This window comes from Heterocephalus glaber, unplaced genomic scaffold (genome assembly GCF_053883595.1).
Source record: "Heterocephalus glaber isolate CG9 unplaced genomic scaffold, H.glaber_assembly_v1.0 deba00001504, whole genome shotgun sequence".
Lineage (NCBI taxonomy): Eukaryota > Metazoa > Chordata > Mammalia > Rodentia > Bathyergidae > Heterocephalus > Heterocephalus glaber.
In genome coordinates, this window is record NW_028258324.1 from 27826623 (window position 1) to 27842428 (window position 15806).

At 40.2% G+C, this 15806-nt stretch overlaps 1 protein-coding gene across 2 annotated transcripts in view; it reads right to left on the bottom strand.

Annotated features, from left to right (window-relative positions):
• Positions 1–426: 426 nt before the first annotated feature.
• Positions 427–15806, bottom strand: part of Clrn1 (clarin 1) — a 39151-nt gene continuing 23771 nt past the window's right edge. The window contains exons 2-3 of one of the 2 annotated variants that reach the window (XM_004834453.3): positions 15012–15191; positions 427–721 (exon numbers count right to left, since the gene is read on the bottom strand). In XM_004834453.3, coding sequence (XP_004834510.1) covers positions 456–721; positions 15012–15191 — 446 coding nt within the window. In that variant the 3' untranslated portion in view covers positions 427–455. The remainder of the gene's footprint in view (positions 722–15011; positions 15192–15806) is intronic. The other variant, XM_004834454.3, reaches the window with a different exon arrangement.

The window sequence follows — 15806 nt, forward strand, 5'->3', positions numbered from 1 at the left end:
TCCACCTGCCTCTGTTTCCCAAGTGTTGGGATTACAGGTGTGCACCACCATACCTGGCTGGCATCTTGTACTTTGATATCTATATGGAATAATGGTTTGTCCATTCTAGGCAACTGTTTTGACTACCTGGGTTAAGCACCTTCCCACCAGGAAAAACAACTTTCCAAAGGCTTCCTTCTGCTTCTCTTACTTGCCAGCCTATATCCTTAGTTCATACTTTGTAAACATTGTCATGGAGGGTTTGGGTGATTTATGCAATCTAAAAGGATGGGTAAAATTACCTATAGTAGAGTGACCAAAGCAAGTCCACTTCCTTACTTGGAATATGACAGGATGATTGCTCTTCAATACATTAAATCTGGGCTGGGGATTTAGCTCAGTGGTTTTGCTGCCTCCTGTGCAAGCGCAAGGACCCAAGTTTGATCCCTGGTACCAAAAGAAAAAAAGGGAAAAACTCAATACATTAAATCTTCAGCTACATTTGTTGTCTCTGTATCTTTAGATTTTACAAAAGGGAACTGAAATCCAGCAAGTCGTATTAGAAGCCCATTCAGAAAATGAACAAAAAAGCAAATGAAAACAACCCAGAAGGAGGTGGTGTATTTTTCATTTTGTGTTTTGTATGCATAAGTCCCTTCTTTATAATTCGCAATTTTTTCTGAGAGGTGGTGGATTTTCACTTCAGAGGCAAACAAAATCATGACAAGACAGCCGCAGGAGCCTGCAACAGAAGGAACAAACAATATGTTGGGACAAATATTTCTTGATTGTAGGGGACAGGAAGGAGGGTCAATGAACAAACCAAAGAAAATCGTTTACCATAACTCTCATTTGCTTGCTTCTGCAAAAATATATTATTGTAAATGTGCCATCATGAGCCTGATTTCTATGAGTGCTAGTGCTTGGGTTATGGCTCTGAATGAGGAAGATTGGGTGGGAGGTGAGTAGGGTGACTAGAATCAAGTTGATCTTACAAAAACTGAAGTTTAAATTGCTGGGCTCCTTAAAAATACAACAGCAGAAGCAGGCTGTTAAGCACCCACTGCTGTGACGTGGCTTCAAGAGAACAAATTTCTCTGTACTTCACAGGTGATGCAGGATAAATGCCAGCCATATAGTCCCTGATTAGAGGCTTGGGCCTTTCTTTTTCTTTCTTTCTTTCTTTCTTTCTTTCTTTCTTTCTTTCTTTCTTTCTTTCTTTCTTATTTCTTTCTTTTTTCCTTTTTTTTCTGGTAGCAGGGATTGAACTCAGGACCTTGAACTTGCAAGGCAGGCATGGTGCCACTGAACTAAATCCCTGGCCCAATTGGGCCTTTCTTTATAAGGATGACCACAGCCCCTCCAGCTCCCAACTGGCCACAGACACCCTGGACTAAGGTAGCCACAGATAAGGTATTGAGGCAGAGTATAACTGTTTTCCTTGTTGTTACTGAATTCAGATTTTTAGCTGGGCATGTGGCTCCCTTGAATAAAGACATTATTCAGCTAGGATTTCAACCAGGTGGTCTTAGACACAGAAGCCATGTACTGTGGAAAAACAAGAAAGAAAAATCTGGATCCCAGAAACCCAGAGCCACCAGACTAGCTTTGAACTCTAACTCTAGATTTCCAAGTGTGAGAAGAACAAACATTTATTTTGTTTAACCCACTATTATTGTTTTTCTCCATCGTTTATCACTCATTACTAGCCTGATCTAATCGTAACAATGTAGCTATGGTCTTGGTGAGATCTCTCCAGGACTGGGGTGCTCCATACCACATGGAACCTGAAAACTATGATGGGTCATCTCCCTTTAGGATGAAGGACAGGAGGCCCCTAATGGGTGGAGGCTGCTGGACAAGAAGCAGGTGGCAAGAGGGACCAGATCAGGGATACAATGAATGGCCTCAGCTCCACAGGCTTTCTGCCTCTACTATTGTATCCTAGGCTGCCTCAATGGACTTCCAGTTAATAGGAGACTGGCTGAAATAGTTTTCTGATTTTGGTCAAACAAATCTGGGTTCAAATCCTAATACTTTCCCTAACTATGTGAATTAGGCTGTTTGAATACCCAAGTTTTGATTTCCTAATCTAAAAAGATGATTAATGGTAATAATGCCTGATTAGCATTTGACATTGGAACTAACACATATAAATACGAACAGGTAGCTACTGCTGTGGTTTATATGTATTCCTTTTTTTCTGGTAAGTCTTTATCATAATTCATTACCACACCCTAGGAAAACCTGACTACATTAGTGTAGGCAACCACCAAAAATGTATTATAGTGCTTATTCTTCCGAATAGTCTCCCATTAAGTTTATAACTCCTATAGGAGGGATAAATGCTTTTTATTCTTAAACTACAGTTAATTCAAATATCCTGGGAGTAGCAACATAGTGGCTTCAGTTCCCATTCATTAATCCACTCATTCATTTTTTCAATTAGACATGTTATGTGCCAAGCACAGGGATCATGGTAGAGAAGGAAACATTAAAGAAAATATACATGGTTTCTGCTCTCACTGAGTATAGTCCAGCAGAAATGTAAAAACAATTATAAACCAGTAACAGTGAGTATAATAGTGGGATGCTATTACTGAAAGGGTGGGCAGCATGTGGAAGGTTTCTAGGAAATAGCTGGAAGGAACTCTAGGAAATTGAGCAAAGAGGCTGGACCTTGTGGAAGGACATTCCAGGCATGCGGAGCTACCGTACAAGTTGCAATGGCCCCTATACCTTTCCCAAAGGTCAGGTTTGACCATAAAGAGAGGGAGAGGCAGATATGGGCAGAAAAGGTGACCTCTCATTTCTTCTGCTTTAGAGTTTCACATAGGACTCACCTACCAGCCTGATCAGCATCATGAAATCTCCAAATAATCAAATGATATAATTTTCTTGGGACTTCACTTCCTGCTGGCCTCAGTGGTAGTTGAGAAAATTCCTTTGTAAGATTTGTCAGCCTATTTTTGTATTCTAACCATAGCTCTCCCCTTGCAAAACCATATTATTCCTTTATTGTTAGGACCTAACAAAAAGGCTGCAATGCTGTTTTCTCTTTATCTTTTATTTGAAAATTGTGGAGAAAATGCCATTGCTTTTACCATAAGAGCTTTCTTTGTCTGTGGAGATGGTGAATTTCAGACAGAAGTGAAACACTATTTCCTTAGTGCCTGAAAGGAAAATTCAAGCTCGGTTTCCTTTTCAAGTTGTTAAATATTTTAAAGGTACTACTTTGTTAAGAAGACAGTGTGGTTGTGAGCCTGCATTTCAAATTCTTAAAGTAAAAGTCCTTGGGATGTCTTGAAATTCAAAGCCTTTGCCCTGCCTAATATATCAAGTACCCAAGATAGCTTGTGGTCTAGTCAGAGAGAGGACAGTCTGAGAATGTGCTCTGGATTCTGGGGTTGACCTTGAGCCCAACTCAGTCACCTCGGAGTCAGAGTATTGAAACCTAAGTCTCTGACATTTCCATGGCTGATAAAATATGTGAAGGGCAACAACTCAGTGTGAATTTGGGATATTTTTGCTTCTCTCTGTCTGTGGTCCTAAAAGAGATGTCGGATCAAGGATAACTATCTGTGATTTACAGACTGAAAGATGCACATGAGGACCTCTGTCATCTGGCTGCTGGGATACAGAGGAGGGATGGGAGGGAGGTGAGTGATGGTGAGAACAGGGCTCTGTACATTTCCACTGGGACCCTCAGACTCCACCATGAGGGGATTCTCTATAGGGGCTCCACTTAGAGGGCCTACTCTTTTCCTCTTAAAAGGGGTCCCCCCTGACCAATGTGAGGAATCCTTGAGGTCACCATACTCCTAGGGTTCTGGAGTTCTCTCCCCAATCAGCACTGAGCTCATTTCCAGGGCTTGCATGGGTGGCTTCTCTGGGTCACCCACCCAAGGGCAGATTCAGTGGCTGGTGCTGTACATCCCAGAGAACAGAAGGTGGTCAAGAAACTGTCATTTCAAGAGCCATGGTCAGGCTCGGGCACGTGGTGCAATGTTCACATACACAGCTCGAGGCCCTGTACTGAGAGCACCATGCAGCCACGCAGGAGAAGAGAAGGAGACAGATCGGGGGCCAGCTATGCTCCTGTCACCATATTCAGGGGCGGAATTCCCACCAGTGCTAAATTCTGCATTTGAATCTGGCCTTCCAGGTCTTCTCAAAGTAGAAGGATAGAAGATATTCCATTTAAGTTTTACTAGCTTAGAACTTTTAAATGTTTAGACACATTTCATGGGAGTTTTCATTCATACTCTTGCTCACAGTGTCTCAAATGTCGGGTCAGATTGGCATAGGAAAAGACTTTATGAACAAAACCTCAGTAGCACAGGAACTAGCAGAAAGAGTCAACAACTAGGATCTCATCTTATTAAAAAGCTTCTGCACTGCAAGAGAAACCACCAACAGAGCTAAGAGATGACCGACAATGTGGGAAAAAATTTTTAGCAGCAGAACCTCAGACAAAGGACTACTATCTAGAATATACAAAGAATTTAAAAAAATCAGACCCCCTAAATTTAAAGACCCAATTCAAAAATGGTCATCTGAAATGAACAACAACTTCTTAGACAAAGAAGTAAAAGCAGCAAATAAACATATGAAAAAATGTTCAACATCACTGGTCATTCGAGAGATGCAAATGAAAACAACAGTGAGATTCTACCTCACCCCAGAAAGAATGGCTGCTATCAAGAAATCAACCAATAACAAATGCTGGTGGGGGTGTGAGGAGAAAGGAACCCTATTCCATTGTTGGTGGGGGTGCAGACTCGTGCACCCACTGTGGAAATCAGTATGGAGATACCTCAAAGAACTAGGACTAGAAGTCCCATTTGACCCAGCTATTCTCCTGCTGGGTATCTTCCCAAAAGAATTAAAAGAATCATACCACAGAGATATATGTGTACCGAAGTTTATAGTGGCACAGTTTGTAATACCTAAAGCTTGGAAACAGCCCACATGCCCATCAACTAGAAACTGGATAAAGAAGATGTGGTTTTTTAAAATAAAATGGAGTACTACTCAGCCATAAAGAAAGAGAAACTAGAGACATTTACAGCTAAATGGATGCATATTGAGGCCATACTCTTAGCAGGAGATGAAACTACTGAGCTAAATCCCTGGCCCTTGAGGTGATATTCTTTAAGTGAAATAAGTAGGACACACATGTGTAAATACCAAATAGTTTCTCTACTGTGAGAAACTGAAAGTGTAAATAATGATTAAAATCAATAATTGATAGTGGGAAATAAGAAGAAAAGGTCCAAAGGGGTAGAGACAGTGGGAGAGGAAGGGGAAAGGAAAGGAGGGAAAGGAAAACGTATGAGAAAAGAAAAACATGGAAACAAAGTCTGTAAATAGGGAAGGGTGGAGGGGGTGAAGGGAGGACAGGAAATGGGGAAAAAATAAGAACCAAGATACATCATGTACAGGTACAAGCACCCAATGATAAATGTAAATGTATTGTATACCTAAAAAGTACCAATAAAAGAATCTAAGGAAAAAAAAACATTCGGGTCAGGCCTCCATGCCTCTCTCTTCTTTTCCTGTGTACATCAAAGAGCCCAAGCTGAGCAAGGGCCATCGGAACCAGTTCTCACATGTCTGTGCATCTGACCAATGCTACAAGGCTCACAGAAAAGTTAGAATAAGCTAGGACTTTGGAAAGCCTACAGAGCCTTGCTCAAGCTAGAATTTGAAATATAACCAGGCACAAGTCCACATTTTGCTGCCCAGAGTCATACTCAATGACCTGCAGCCGTTTTCCTTTCATCTGTCCGATTCCCCTGCCATCTGGCTGGTGCTATAGTTGTTTCTCTCCATCAACCCCCCTATAATGACTTTGATTACTGAGTTAATTTCTGACTGAATAGGATAGCTGAGTTATGGGGTTGTCACACCATGAATGATCGGTCAATTAACAAACATTTGTAATGTGCTAGACACTGCACACAACTCTCCTCTGGCAGCTGCCTGGGACTGCAGAATGAGTGCCTGTCTCCTCCAGTTCTTACAACAGGGGACATAGGTCACAGCCAACGAGAGAGTTGTCTCTTCATCCCTGCTTGGCTCTGAGTGTAACTATGTTTTTTGTTTTTGTTTTTGTTTTCATTTTTAGTACTACGGATTGAACCCAGGGAATGCGAAACCCGTCCCTTTTTAATTATCTTTTATTTTGAGACAGGGTCTGACTCAAAGTTGCTTAGGCTAGATTCCAACTTGAGATCTCCAGGCCTCAGCCTCCTGAGAAGCTGAAATTACAGACATGTACCACTGTGCCTGGTGATAACTGTGTTTTTATGGGTGGGAACACCCTGCCAGGAGTCCAGGTGAACTGTGGGTTTAGGGTCTCACAGGAGAAGAAATCTCTGAAATGTTATCCTGCTGTCACTAAGCTAATATTTTGGGAAATAATAAATTAGAATTTCAATATCTTTTAAAGTAATGACTAATATTTCCAGAATGAGAACACATCATCTTTCAAGTCTCTTATAGGTGACAAATATTAGAGGCCTTCCATTTCTGATATAGGATGACAAATTGATTATTTCCTTCTTTAAGGAGTCTTGAGAGATGATAAATAAGGGTGGGGAAGCTAAACTTTGCAGGTGTAGGTCCTAATTTTTTATGAAATTACTAGAAAGTAACTTCACTAGAAAGTAATAGAGAAAGTAATTAGAGATGAGGTTGCCAGCAATGATTTCTTTCCCAAATAGAAACTGTCTCAACTACTTCAGAGAACTGTGGTTACCATCCAGGAAGGAAGCAGAGAGACTGCTAAGGCAAGTTAATACCTAAGAGCTGACGTTAAGGTCGTGATGGCAAGCAATTTGGTCATGTGTTTCCACAGAACAGAGGTAGAAATAATACCAGCTTTCTTCCTTCCTCTCCTGTAATGGACAGTTGAAGAGCCCACATCTAACCTAAGTTTTCCAAATGCAATGTTAATGACAAGGATGATTTGTGCACAGAAATAACGGTCTAAAATATTGATCTAATTTGTTTATCTAACTGGAATAGGTCTTTAGAAAAGAAGAAAGTCATTTGTTACCAGAAAACATGCAGAGCTGCTTCTGTTTTATTCATTTGTTTAACAAATATTCAATAGGTACTCACTGCACTGCCTGGGCTCTGAGAATACATTACTGAACAAAACAAACAAGCTGGGCATAGTGACATACATCTGTAGTCCCGGCTACTTGAGAGGCTGAGGCAGGACTGGTTGAGCCCAGGAGTTCAAGGGCAGCCTGGGAAACAGCAAGACACCTGCCTCAAAGTAATAGTAATGATAATAATAAATTTTTAAAAACAGACATAAACCCCTTTCTTGAGAGAGACGGAGACAGACATACAGACACGGAGAGAGGCAATAACAAGTAAGTGCATTCTATTGTTTATTATGGTATGATATGCACTAAGAAGAATAAAATAGAGCAGGAAGGGGGACTGGAAGGCTGGGGAGGGGTGGCCAGGGAGATCTCATAAAGAAGATAGTCTTTCAGTGCATCTTGAAGGAAGTGAGGAAGTGAGAGAGTGGGTATTTGGGGAAGGGATTATTTCAGGGTAAGGGAAACAGTGAGTGCAAAGGAGCCAGGTGTTTTGAGCAGAGAGAGGAAGAGAGAAAGGCAAAGAGCAGTTAGAGGTGAACTGTCTGCATGTGCTTCTGAGCCATCTGTGTGTATTTCTGCAGTGGACACATCAAACGAGGCCCTGAAGGCTGCAGCAGACTTGGTCTCTGACTCTCAATGAAACAGAAGTGAAGACACACTTTCTGAATAGGGCAAGAGTCCCTATCCAATTATAGCAGAAAAATATTGAGCATTGCTTTGCACCTGGTCATGGCTGGGTCCTGCACGAAGCAGGTTAAACATAGTCCTCCTACCCCATTCTTGATATGAGTGACCTGGACAGCACTTCTCCTACAGCCCTCTGCCCCTTCACTGCCATCCTGCATAGGAAAATGAAGTCCCTTGCCCACTGTCTAACCACTTCTCATTTCCTTTTGTGATCTCTTCGCTAATGTCTATCCTGAGAGGGGCAGAATATTTTCATTACTGGCTTTTTCACAGCTGGATATCCTGAACCTCTTTCTCAGACTCCTGAACAACAGCTCCTCCATAAGGTCTGAAGTGGAAACAAGAGGCAGTTTGTTTTTGTAAACTACCAATTATAGAGTAATATGCTCTAGATATAGTGTACATATTACAGAGACTGGGGTATTATTAAAACTGAAACTGATATGTAATGTAAGCATTCTTCTATATTTGTGCTGTTCTTCATTTTCCTGTCTTTGTGTTTCACATATGACTATGCTTATTTATGTTTCATGTCATAGTTATAATTATTGTAATTCATTAGGCCCAACGTAGGAGCATCATCTTTTTAAAGAAAGGCAGCAATTTTATTTGTTTGCCTTGCTTGGTATAACTCAAACCATGATGCCATCTGTAGGAGAAGACATAAATACAATTGGCAGTTAAGTCCAGATTATGGTTGGTTTCATCCCCAAAAGGCCTGGAGCAATATTCACTGAACTACTAAGATTTTCTATCATTGCTCCATGGAGTCTTCCACATGCAAGTCTGGGTAGCGTCAAGTGGGAAACTCTGAGAATAGAGTACCTATGGGCAGACACTCAAACATCTGTGCTTCAGTTCAAAACTGTAAGTCCACTTATTCTATGCTCAGCTCCCTCTTTTTTGGTTCCCTCTCTTTCTTCACCTCCTTAATTTGTGAACATGTCTCTGTATGTCCCACTGGATTATGAATCTTTCCCCATTCTGCTTTCCCTGCCACTTCCCTTGAATTTATTCTCATAGTGATCACCTTTTTTAACAAAGCTTACCCAGTGACTGGTACTCTTGAAACATTATCCTCTTGTAGCCTCTGGAACATCACACTCTCCCAGTTTCCCTCCTCTCTAGATGCTCCTGCTTAATGACCTTTGCTGGCTCCTCCTCCTCAACCCAAATCTGATGGTGTTCTTCAGAGGTTGGGCATAGGCCAGTTTTTTTCTATGTACATTCACTCCCTAGGTGATATCATCTGTTTTCATTGCTTTATGTAATATCTATATTCTGATAACACTTCAATTTATATCATTTTCTCTTACCTGAACTCATATATTCAACCCTTTCCTTGACATCTTCACCTGGACAATTGCACAGCATCTCAGATTCGACATGTGCCAAATAGAACATTTCATTTCTAGTGCTAATCTCCTCTCTCTACATCATTCTTCTCCTAAATTGTAAGTATTTTCCTCCCTTTGTCTAATCTATCTTGGTTAATGACACTACAATCTATTAATCATATAAGCAAAATGTTTTGGATCTACTTTCAGAATGCTTTTAGAATCCATTCATCTCTTTCCATCTCCATCCAGTGCGATGGGATTGTCTTTCACCAATCATTTCTTAAAGAGGTAAGTCTTTTATCAGATATTCAAAAATCTTCCAAAAGCTTCCATTACAATTAGAAGCAATTAAAAATCTTACTATCACCTTTACAGTCCAAAGTTAACTGACATCAACTGATCTCTCCAGGCTCATTTATTTCATTTTACTTACTCATGTAGCCATTTCCCCCCTCACTGCCTATCCCCTAGCCACATCAGCCTTTTTGTAGTTTATACTGTAAGCTGGCCCCTTTCTCTAGAGTTCACATGTGTATTTTCTCCTTTACTTGGGAAGTTCCCTGAGGGTTTTGAGCTCCTTTTTATCTGCAGAACTCAGCTACTTGGAGTTATCTTCCCTGATCACATAACCAAGCCTGATCCCTGCTATCATTTTCTGTTGCAATCCATAATGACTTAATTATTTATACACACTTTTGTTTGACTCTCCCACTTGAGTGCAGGCTCTACGATAACCAAACTGTGAACCTGACTCAATGCAATGTCACCAGTGCCCATTGTACTGTCTGGCACATTGTGGGCCCTCAGGGTTTGCCAAATAAATGAAATGTATACACTTACATCAGTGGTCCTTGACACTGGATACAAACTAGAATTACCCAAAAGAGCTTTAAGAAAGAAAAAACCAAAAACAGTGCCCAAACCCCACCCCTACAGACTCCAACTTAATTGTTTTGGTGTGGAACCTGGCATCAGTAATTTTAGAATGTTCCTCAGGTGATCCTAGCATCACTGCCCACAATGAACCATGGGGAGCCATTAAGGTGTTAGCTAAATCCTACATTCTCAGAACTAGTTTATAAATGACAAGATGAGAAAGCACATTAACTGATTTGCATGGGTTCCATATAGCAATGATAGGGTCAGAAATGTTACATAGAACCACATAAAAGACCCAATCAAGAAATAGACTAGAGGAATGAACAGACACTTCACAGAAGAAGAAATACAAGTGGCCAACAAATATACGAAAAAGTGTTCAACATCTCTGGCCATTAGAGAAATGCAAATTAACAGCAAGACTCCATCTTATTCCTGAAAGAATGGCAATCATAAGGAAATCAAACAATAACAAATGCTGGCATGGCTGTGGTAAAAAAGGAACTTTTCTATATTTTTTGCTAGGAATGCAAACTAGTACAACCATTATGGAATTCAGTATGGTGATTTCTCAAAGAATTGAAATTAGAAACTCCTTACAACCCAGCTATCCTCCTGTTAGGTATCTTCCCCAAAAAGCTTAAGTCACCATACTACAGCATTACTTGTATACCAATGTTTATAGCAGCACAATTTGTAACAGCTAAATCCTGGAAGCAGTCTGTATACCCAATCAACAGATGATTGGATAAAGAAAATGTGGTATCTATATATAATGGAATACTACTTGGCTATAAAGAATGACAAATATGAGGCATTTGTAGGAAAATAGATGCACCTGGAAAACATAATGTTGAGTGAAATAAATCAGACAAACCAGCACGTATACCATATGGTATCCCTCTTTTGAGTGAGGCAAAGTACAAACAAAGAAAATGATAAAAGATGGGCAGAAAGGGACAAAGGGACAGATCTCGTCCAATAGGGAAATGGACCAAGGGAACAAGGAGAGAGGAAAGGGGGAAGGGAAAGGGAAATGAGAAGAATAAAGATATGCCATGTACAGGAGCCTAAAAAGCCTAATCAATGTAAACATTATAAGATGTAATATATGCTAAGACAAATAGTATACACAGGTATGAAAAAGGTGATTGGGGAACCAGGGATGGGGGGAGAAAAGGGGATTTAAAAATACTGTAACATGTACATGTAACCACTCCCCAAGATGACTGTAAACAGCGTGAATTACAAACCTGTACTAATAAATAAAATGAAAAAATATTACATGGAGAAAGCTGAGGAATATGAGCCCAACTGAGTGACTTAAGAAGAAGTAGGAGTGTCTGATTCTGGAGGGGAACAGGATATTATGATATTAGGATATGAGTAAGCAGTAGTGACTGAGCCCATTGCTAGCCTGATCCAATGGGTTGTACTTTTTCCTTGCTTACCTCAGGATCTGTCACATACAAATTGGGAGATGTGAGGAGATGCTCATAGCATTGTTACTCTTGAAAGTATAGAAGTTTCCAGACAGAAAAATGAGAAGACCTCTTTTTCCTTTTGTATTTTCCCCTTTATTGTTCAGAATGCCAAGATATGGATTCCTCACACAGCTAGGAAATAAATAGTTGAAAAAGGAGCCCTAGGATCACTTCAGCACAAGGAAAGGGGGAAGGTTGGGGAACAGGTAGGTGAGTAGGGTGAAGAAAAAGAGAAAGGGGGTCCAAGAAGGAAGAAAGATCAGCAGAGAAAAACTGTTAGTGTGGCCACCTGGCAGTGCACACTGGTGAGAGAAACAGGGGAGGAAACCTCATGGAAGAGAGCTGCCCCTGGGTTCCCCTGAGAAAAAGGACCCATGACAGCCTCGGGCCTCCAATATGTGCTGCATCGGCTCACATTTAGAGAGTTAGTGATAAGCACCGTGAAATCCTACCTTATGCAATCAGGGTTTAGGGCTGGGGTCTGTATGAATATTACAGCATTAGAGAAACTTTCTTAAATGCCAGGGGCTCCTGAGTACCATGGGTGGATTCAAGGGGTTTGAGGTGGTCTGTGTTTCGTGGGAGATCTGTTTATGCTCAGAAGTCACAAACTGTCAGTCCGCCTGACCCTCAAACATGTATTTTTGTCCTACACAATTTTTTTAAATTATTGAAAATTTTGGTACTTAAAGGTCAAAGGCTTAGAAACAAACACCGAATGATCTGCAAACACCAGGCTTGTATCCTCTGGGAGACAGATCTGGAGCTGGCCCCTTCCTTTCCTCTCTCCCTTTCTCTCCCTTCACCAATTCACAATCGTTTATCAAGGACTTGGTTTTACTTTCTTAAGTCCAAGATGAGTAACTTAATTGTTCCCTTATATATTTGTGTGCCCAGGTTCTCCTTGCATTAGATTTCCCCAAAGGCTGAGAAAAGATCTGAGTCTTGGATTAAATGTAACACTTTCTTGACTCATTTTGCTTTTTGAATACCATTAGTTTGGTTGTCCTTCAGAGCTATCAAATAATTTGTCTCCAAATGAGCTGGTCTGAATTTCATTCATAAGCTGGAGCTCTAGGTGACTATGCTGATTAATAAGCCATGGTGTCTCGGCTCAAATCAGCTTTTCTTTTCTCTGCACTGAGATGCTGGGTCAAGACTCATCAAACTAGTCTGCCTTGTCAGCTGCTTCCTATTAGGCTCTGCCTAAAGTGAGGACCAGGGAGTGAGGGGAGACAGGACAGCAGAAGAGGTCCTACTCCTTCCACTTTGTCATGGTTTCTGCAAGCATTGCCCCAGCAGAAATAACCCTCTCCCCAGAAGCAGAATTGAGGGTTTCCAAAACCTTTCCCACAGTCATAGAAACCTCTGATGGTGTCCTCAGGAGTATTGTGCCAGCTCCTCAAGTCTGAGATCCAGTGCTCTGGAGCCTCTTCTCAAGATCCTAGGTTCTGGTAAACCCAACTCTTTGTTCCCCAGACCCCAGGGAAGGTAGCCGCCTTCCAAAGTTACCATCGTTGAGGTAAGTCTTTAATCCTCAGACTCTGTTTAGTCATTTCCTGGTAACTCAAACTTGAGCTTGAGCTAGAATTCCAGAAGGGTGTGTTAAAATACACTTGACTAGCCTGCACCCAGAGTTTCTTATTCAGACACTCTAGGCTATAACCTCAGAGTTTGTTCTGCTACCAGATTCCCAGATGCTCCAAACACTGCTCATCCAAGGACCCCCACCAGGAGAGCCACTACCTTATGGTATATTCCTCTATTGAAATAGAATACAGTTTTCTAGCTAGACCCTAGTTGACACAATGCTCATCACTACAACAGCACACCTCCTGGATCCACCACTTAGGTTTTAGATATTTGGTGGGAGGAAGTAATCCCAACACTCTCTAACATGGGCCTCCACACAATGTTGAGTTGCTATCTTGATCTGTCAGTCCATAGCCTGTACCTCTTCTGCCCTGGCAAAGCTCTGGGGCTTCGTTTCCAATATTCCATCCTATTCCTCTCCAACTCATGGCCTACTGCCTGTATGGGATGGCTCTGCTAATTTCATCCTATTTGAATTCTGACTTCTCTAACCTGTACTGTATAGGTGACCAAGGTAACATCTTTTTTCTGGGCTTCTCCAAATCAAATACCTATTGAATTGTTTACTGTGTGCAGAGTTTCAGTATCTTTGGCCAGATATACAAAGAGGAGAAAGCCTTAGACTGTCCTCATAGAGCAGTAATCATTATTTGCATAGTTTAAAGCTATATTACATGCTTGTGAAAGATATGGAAAAAAATATCAGAATCCCTACTGAAGAGGGATCATTTTGGTTGGGTAAATAATTGTGTTAGCAAGATGTGGATGAGGTAAGACCCTAAGAAGTGCATGCAAGTAACAAGTAGAGGGTATGCAGTTAGCCCTTGTTAATCACAGGGTTTCATTTTCCAGAGAGCGATTTATGCAAGTTTGTGGCTGGAGTTGTATTGTATGGGAGGAGCCAGTAGTGCCAAGAGAAAGAAGCAGCTTCATGCCTGGTTCTGGATGGCAGGTAGTCCAAGGGCAATCTCAAGGCAGAAAGAAACATTGAACAGGAATTTTCATTAGAATATTTGCTGGTGTGAGATGTAATCTCCATTACTCCATGAAATCATCAATAAAGTTACTTGTTCCTTAAGGGTATGACAAAGTATTGAATCATTTTGCAAGTTTGGAATCAGAGACCTCCCACAGGCTAGATATACATAAATCATATATATTTTTTCATTTTTGAAAAATCTTTCTCCTTCTCTCTCTTGCAAATACACTGTAAGCATCCTGTAGCACTGACTGGATTTTAAATTCTCTCCCATCAGCCCTGGTTATTGAGTAGCACATCAATGAAGTAATTTCTGGATTTAGAGTTTATTCTTGCCTGATTCACCTAACATTATGCTACACCAAGTAGCCACAGGCCTGAATATGGCAAGTCATGTGGGTGACCCTTTACACTTTTTTTGAGCCCATGAACAAATAAAATAATGAATAAATAAAAGCACATGATTGAACATTTGGAAATATTGCTAACTATGAGCAAAAATAAAAATTACTTGTGGTTTCACTGGGCAGAGATAATCACAGCCAACAAATTCTCTCTCTCTCTCCATATATATTTATAGATAGAAAAAGACTATATATATGTAAAATATGCTCATCATATGTTATATTTTCTTTATTTTTATATAGTCAAATTGGGTTCATAATGTTCACAAAAATCTTACTGCTTCTCCATCTGCCTCACAAGCACAAGGTCGCGAGTTCGATGCCTGGTACCAAAAAAAAAAAATTTACTGCTTCTTTGATGTTTTGATACAAGCACTTATCCTTCTTGATCATATCTTTAAAACTAATATTTCCTCATTCTTTTCTACCACAAATAATGATACAGTTAACATCCATGTATATGTATTATGGGTTTATATTAGGCAGACTTTCATTTGACACATCGAAAAGCACACTTGTATTCAGAGGTAGAATTTTGTACTTACCTGAAATGAAACTCAAAAGATACAAGCCTAGAGGACCATGTAGTGTTTCAAAGGGTTTGCCAAAAGCATTGTACATGAAGAAGGCTGTTCCCACCATGGTTAGAACAACAAGGATCGTGGAGAAGAGAATGACATTGACGTGGATGCTCACTGGAATTGCTTGCAGCAAATCTGGGAAAACTGAAGATAAACCAAGGATTAGAAGAATTTCATTATCAGTAGTCTGCAAGTATAATTTAAAAAATTAAATCCCTCTTCTTTTTTTGTTTCAAAAAATCACTAAAATCCTTTTGATGAATACATTCTCACTTACTAATTTACGAGGGGCTTGCAAAAAGATTTAAAACATAAGATCATTTTATGGAATCACCATTATAAACTGGCAGAGAGGAGATTTGAGAGAATTTTTTTCTTTCCTTAATCATATGTAATTGCTTAAATAAATAAGTGCTTGCTTTATAACTCAAAACTGTATATTTTAATGCATACTTTTAGTGACATTTCTCACCAATCATCTTTTTAAAGTCTACCTTATGTTTGGGGATATCTAGGGGAATTCAAACAGAATGGTTTTATATTTCCTGTGTTAAAAACATGGTTTCTAACTCATAGAAAGATTAAAGAATGGGGCATTTTCAGTTAACTTCAATATTTTGACGTAGCATAAAGCTATGGGAAAATAATTTCTGGTGCTACAAGAAATATTTTCCATTTAGAAAACATGCCAAATCTATTTCTAGATTTTGTGTTCAGGGCAAGTTTTTCTTGTCTGCAGAGGAAATGAAATACTTTATA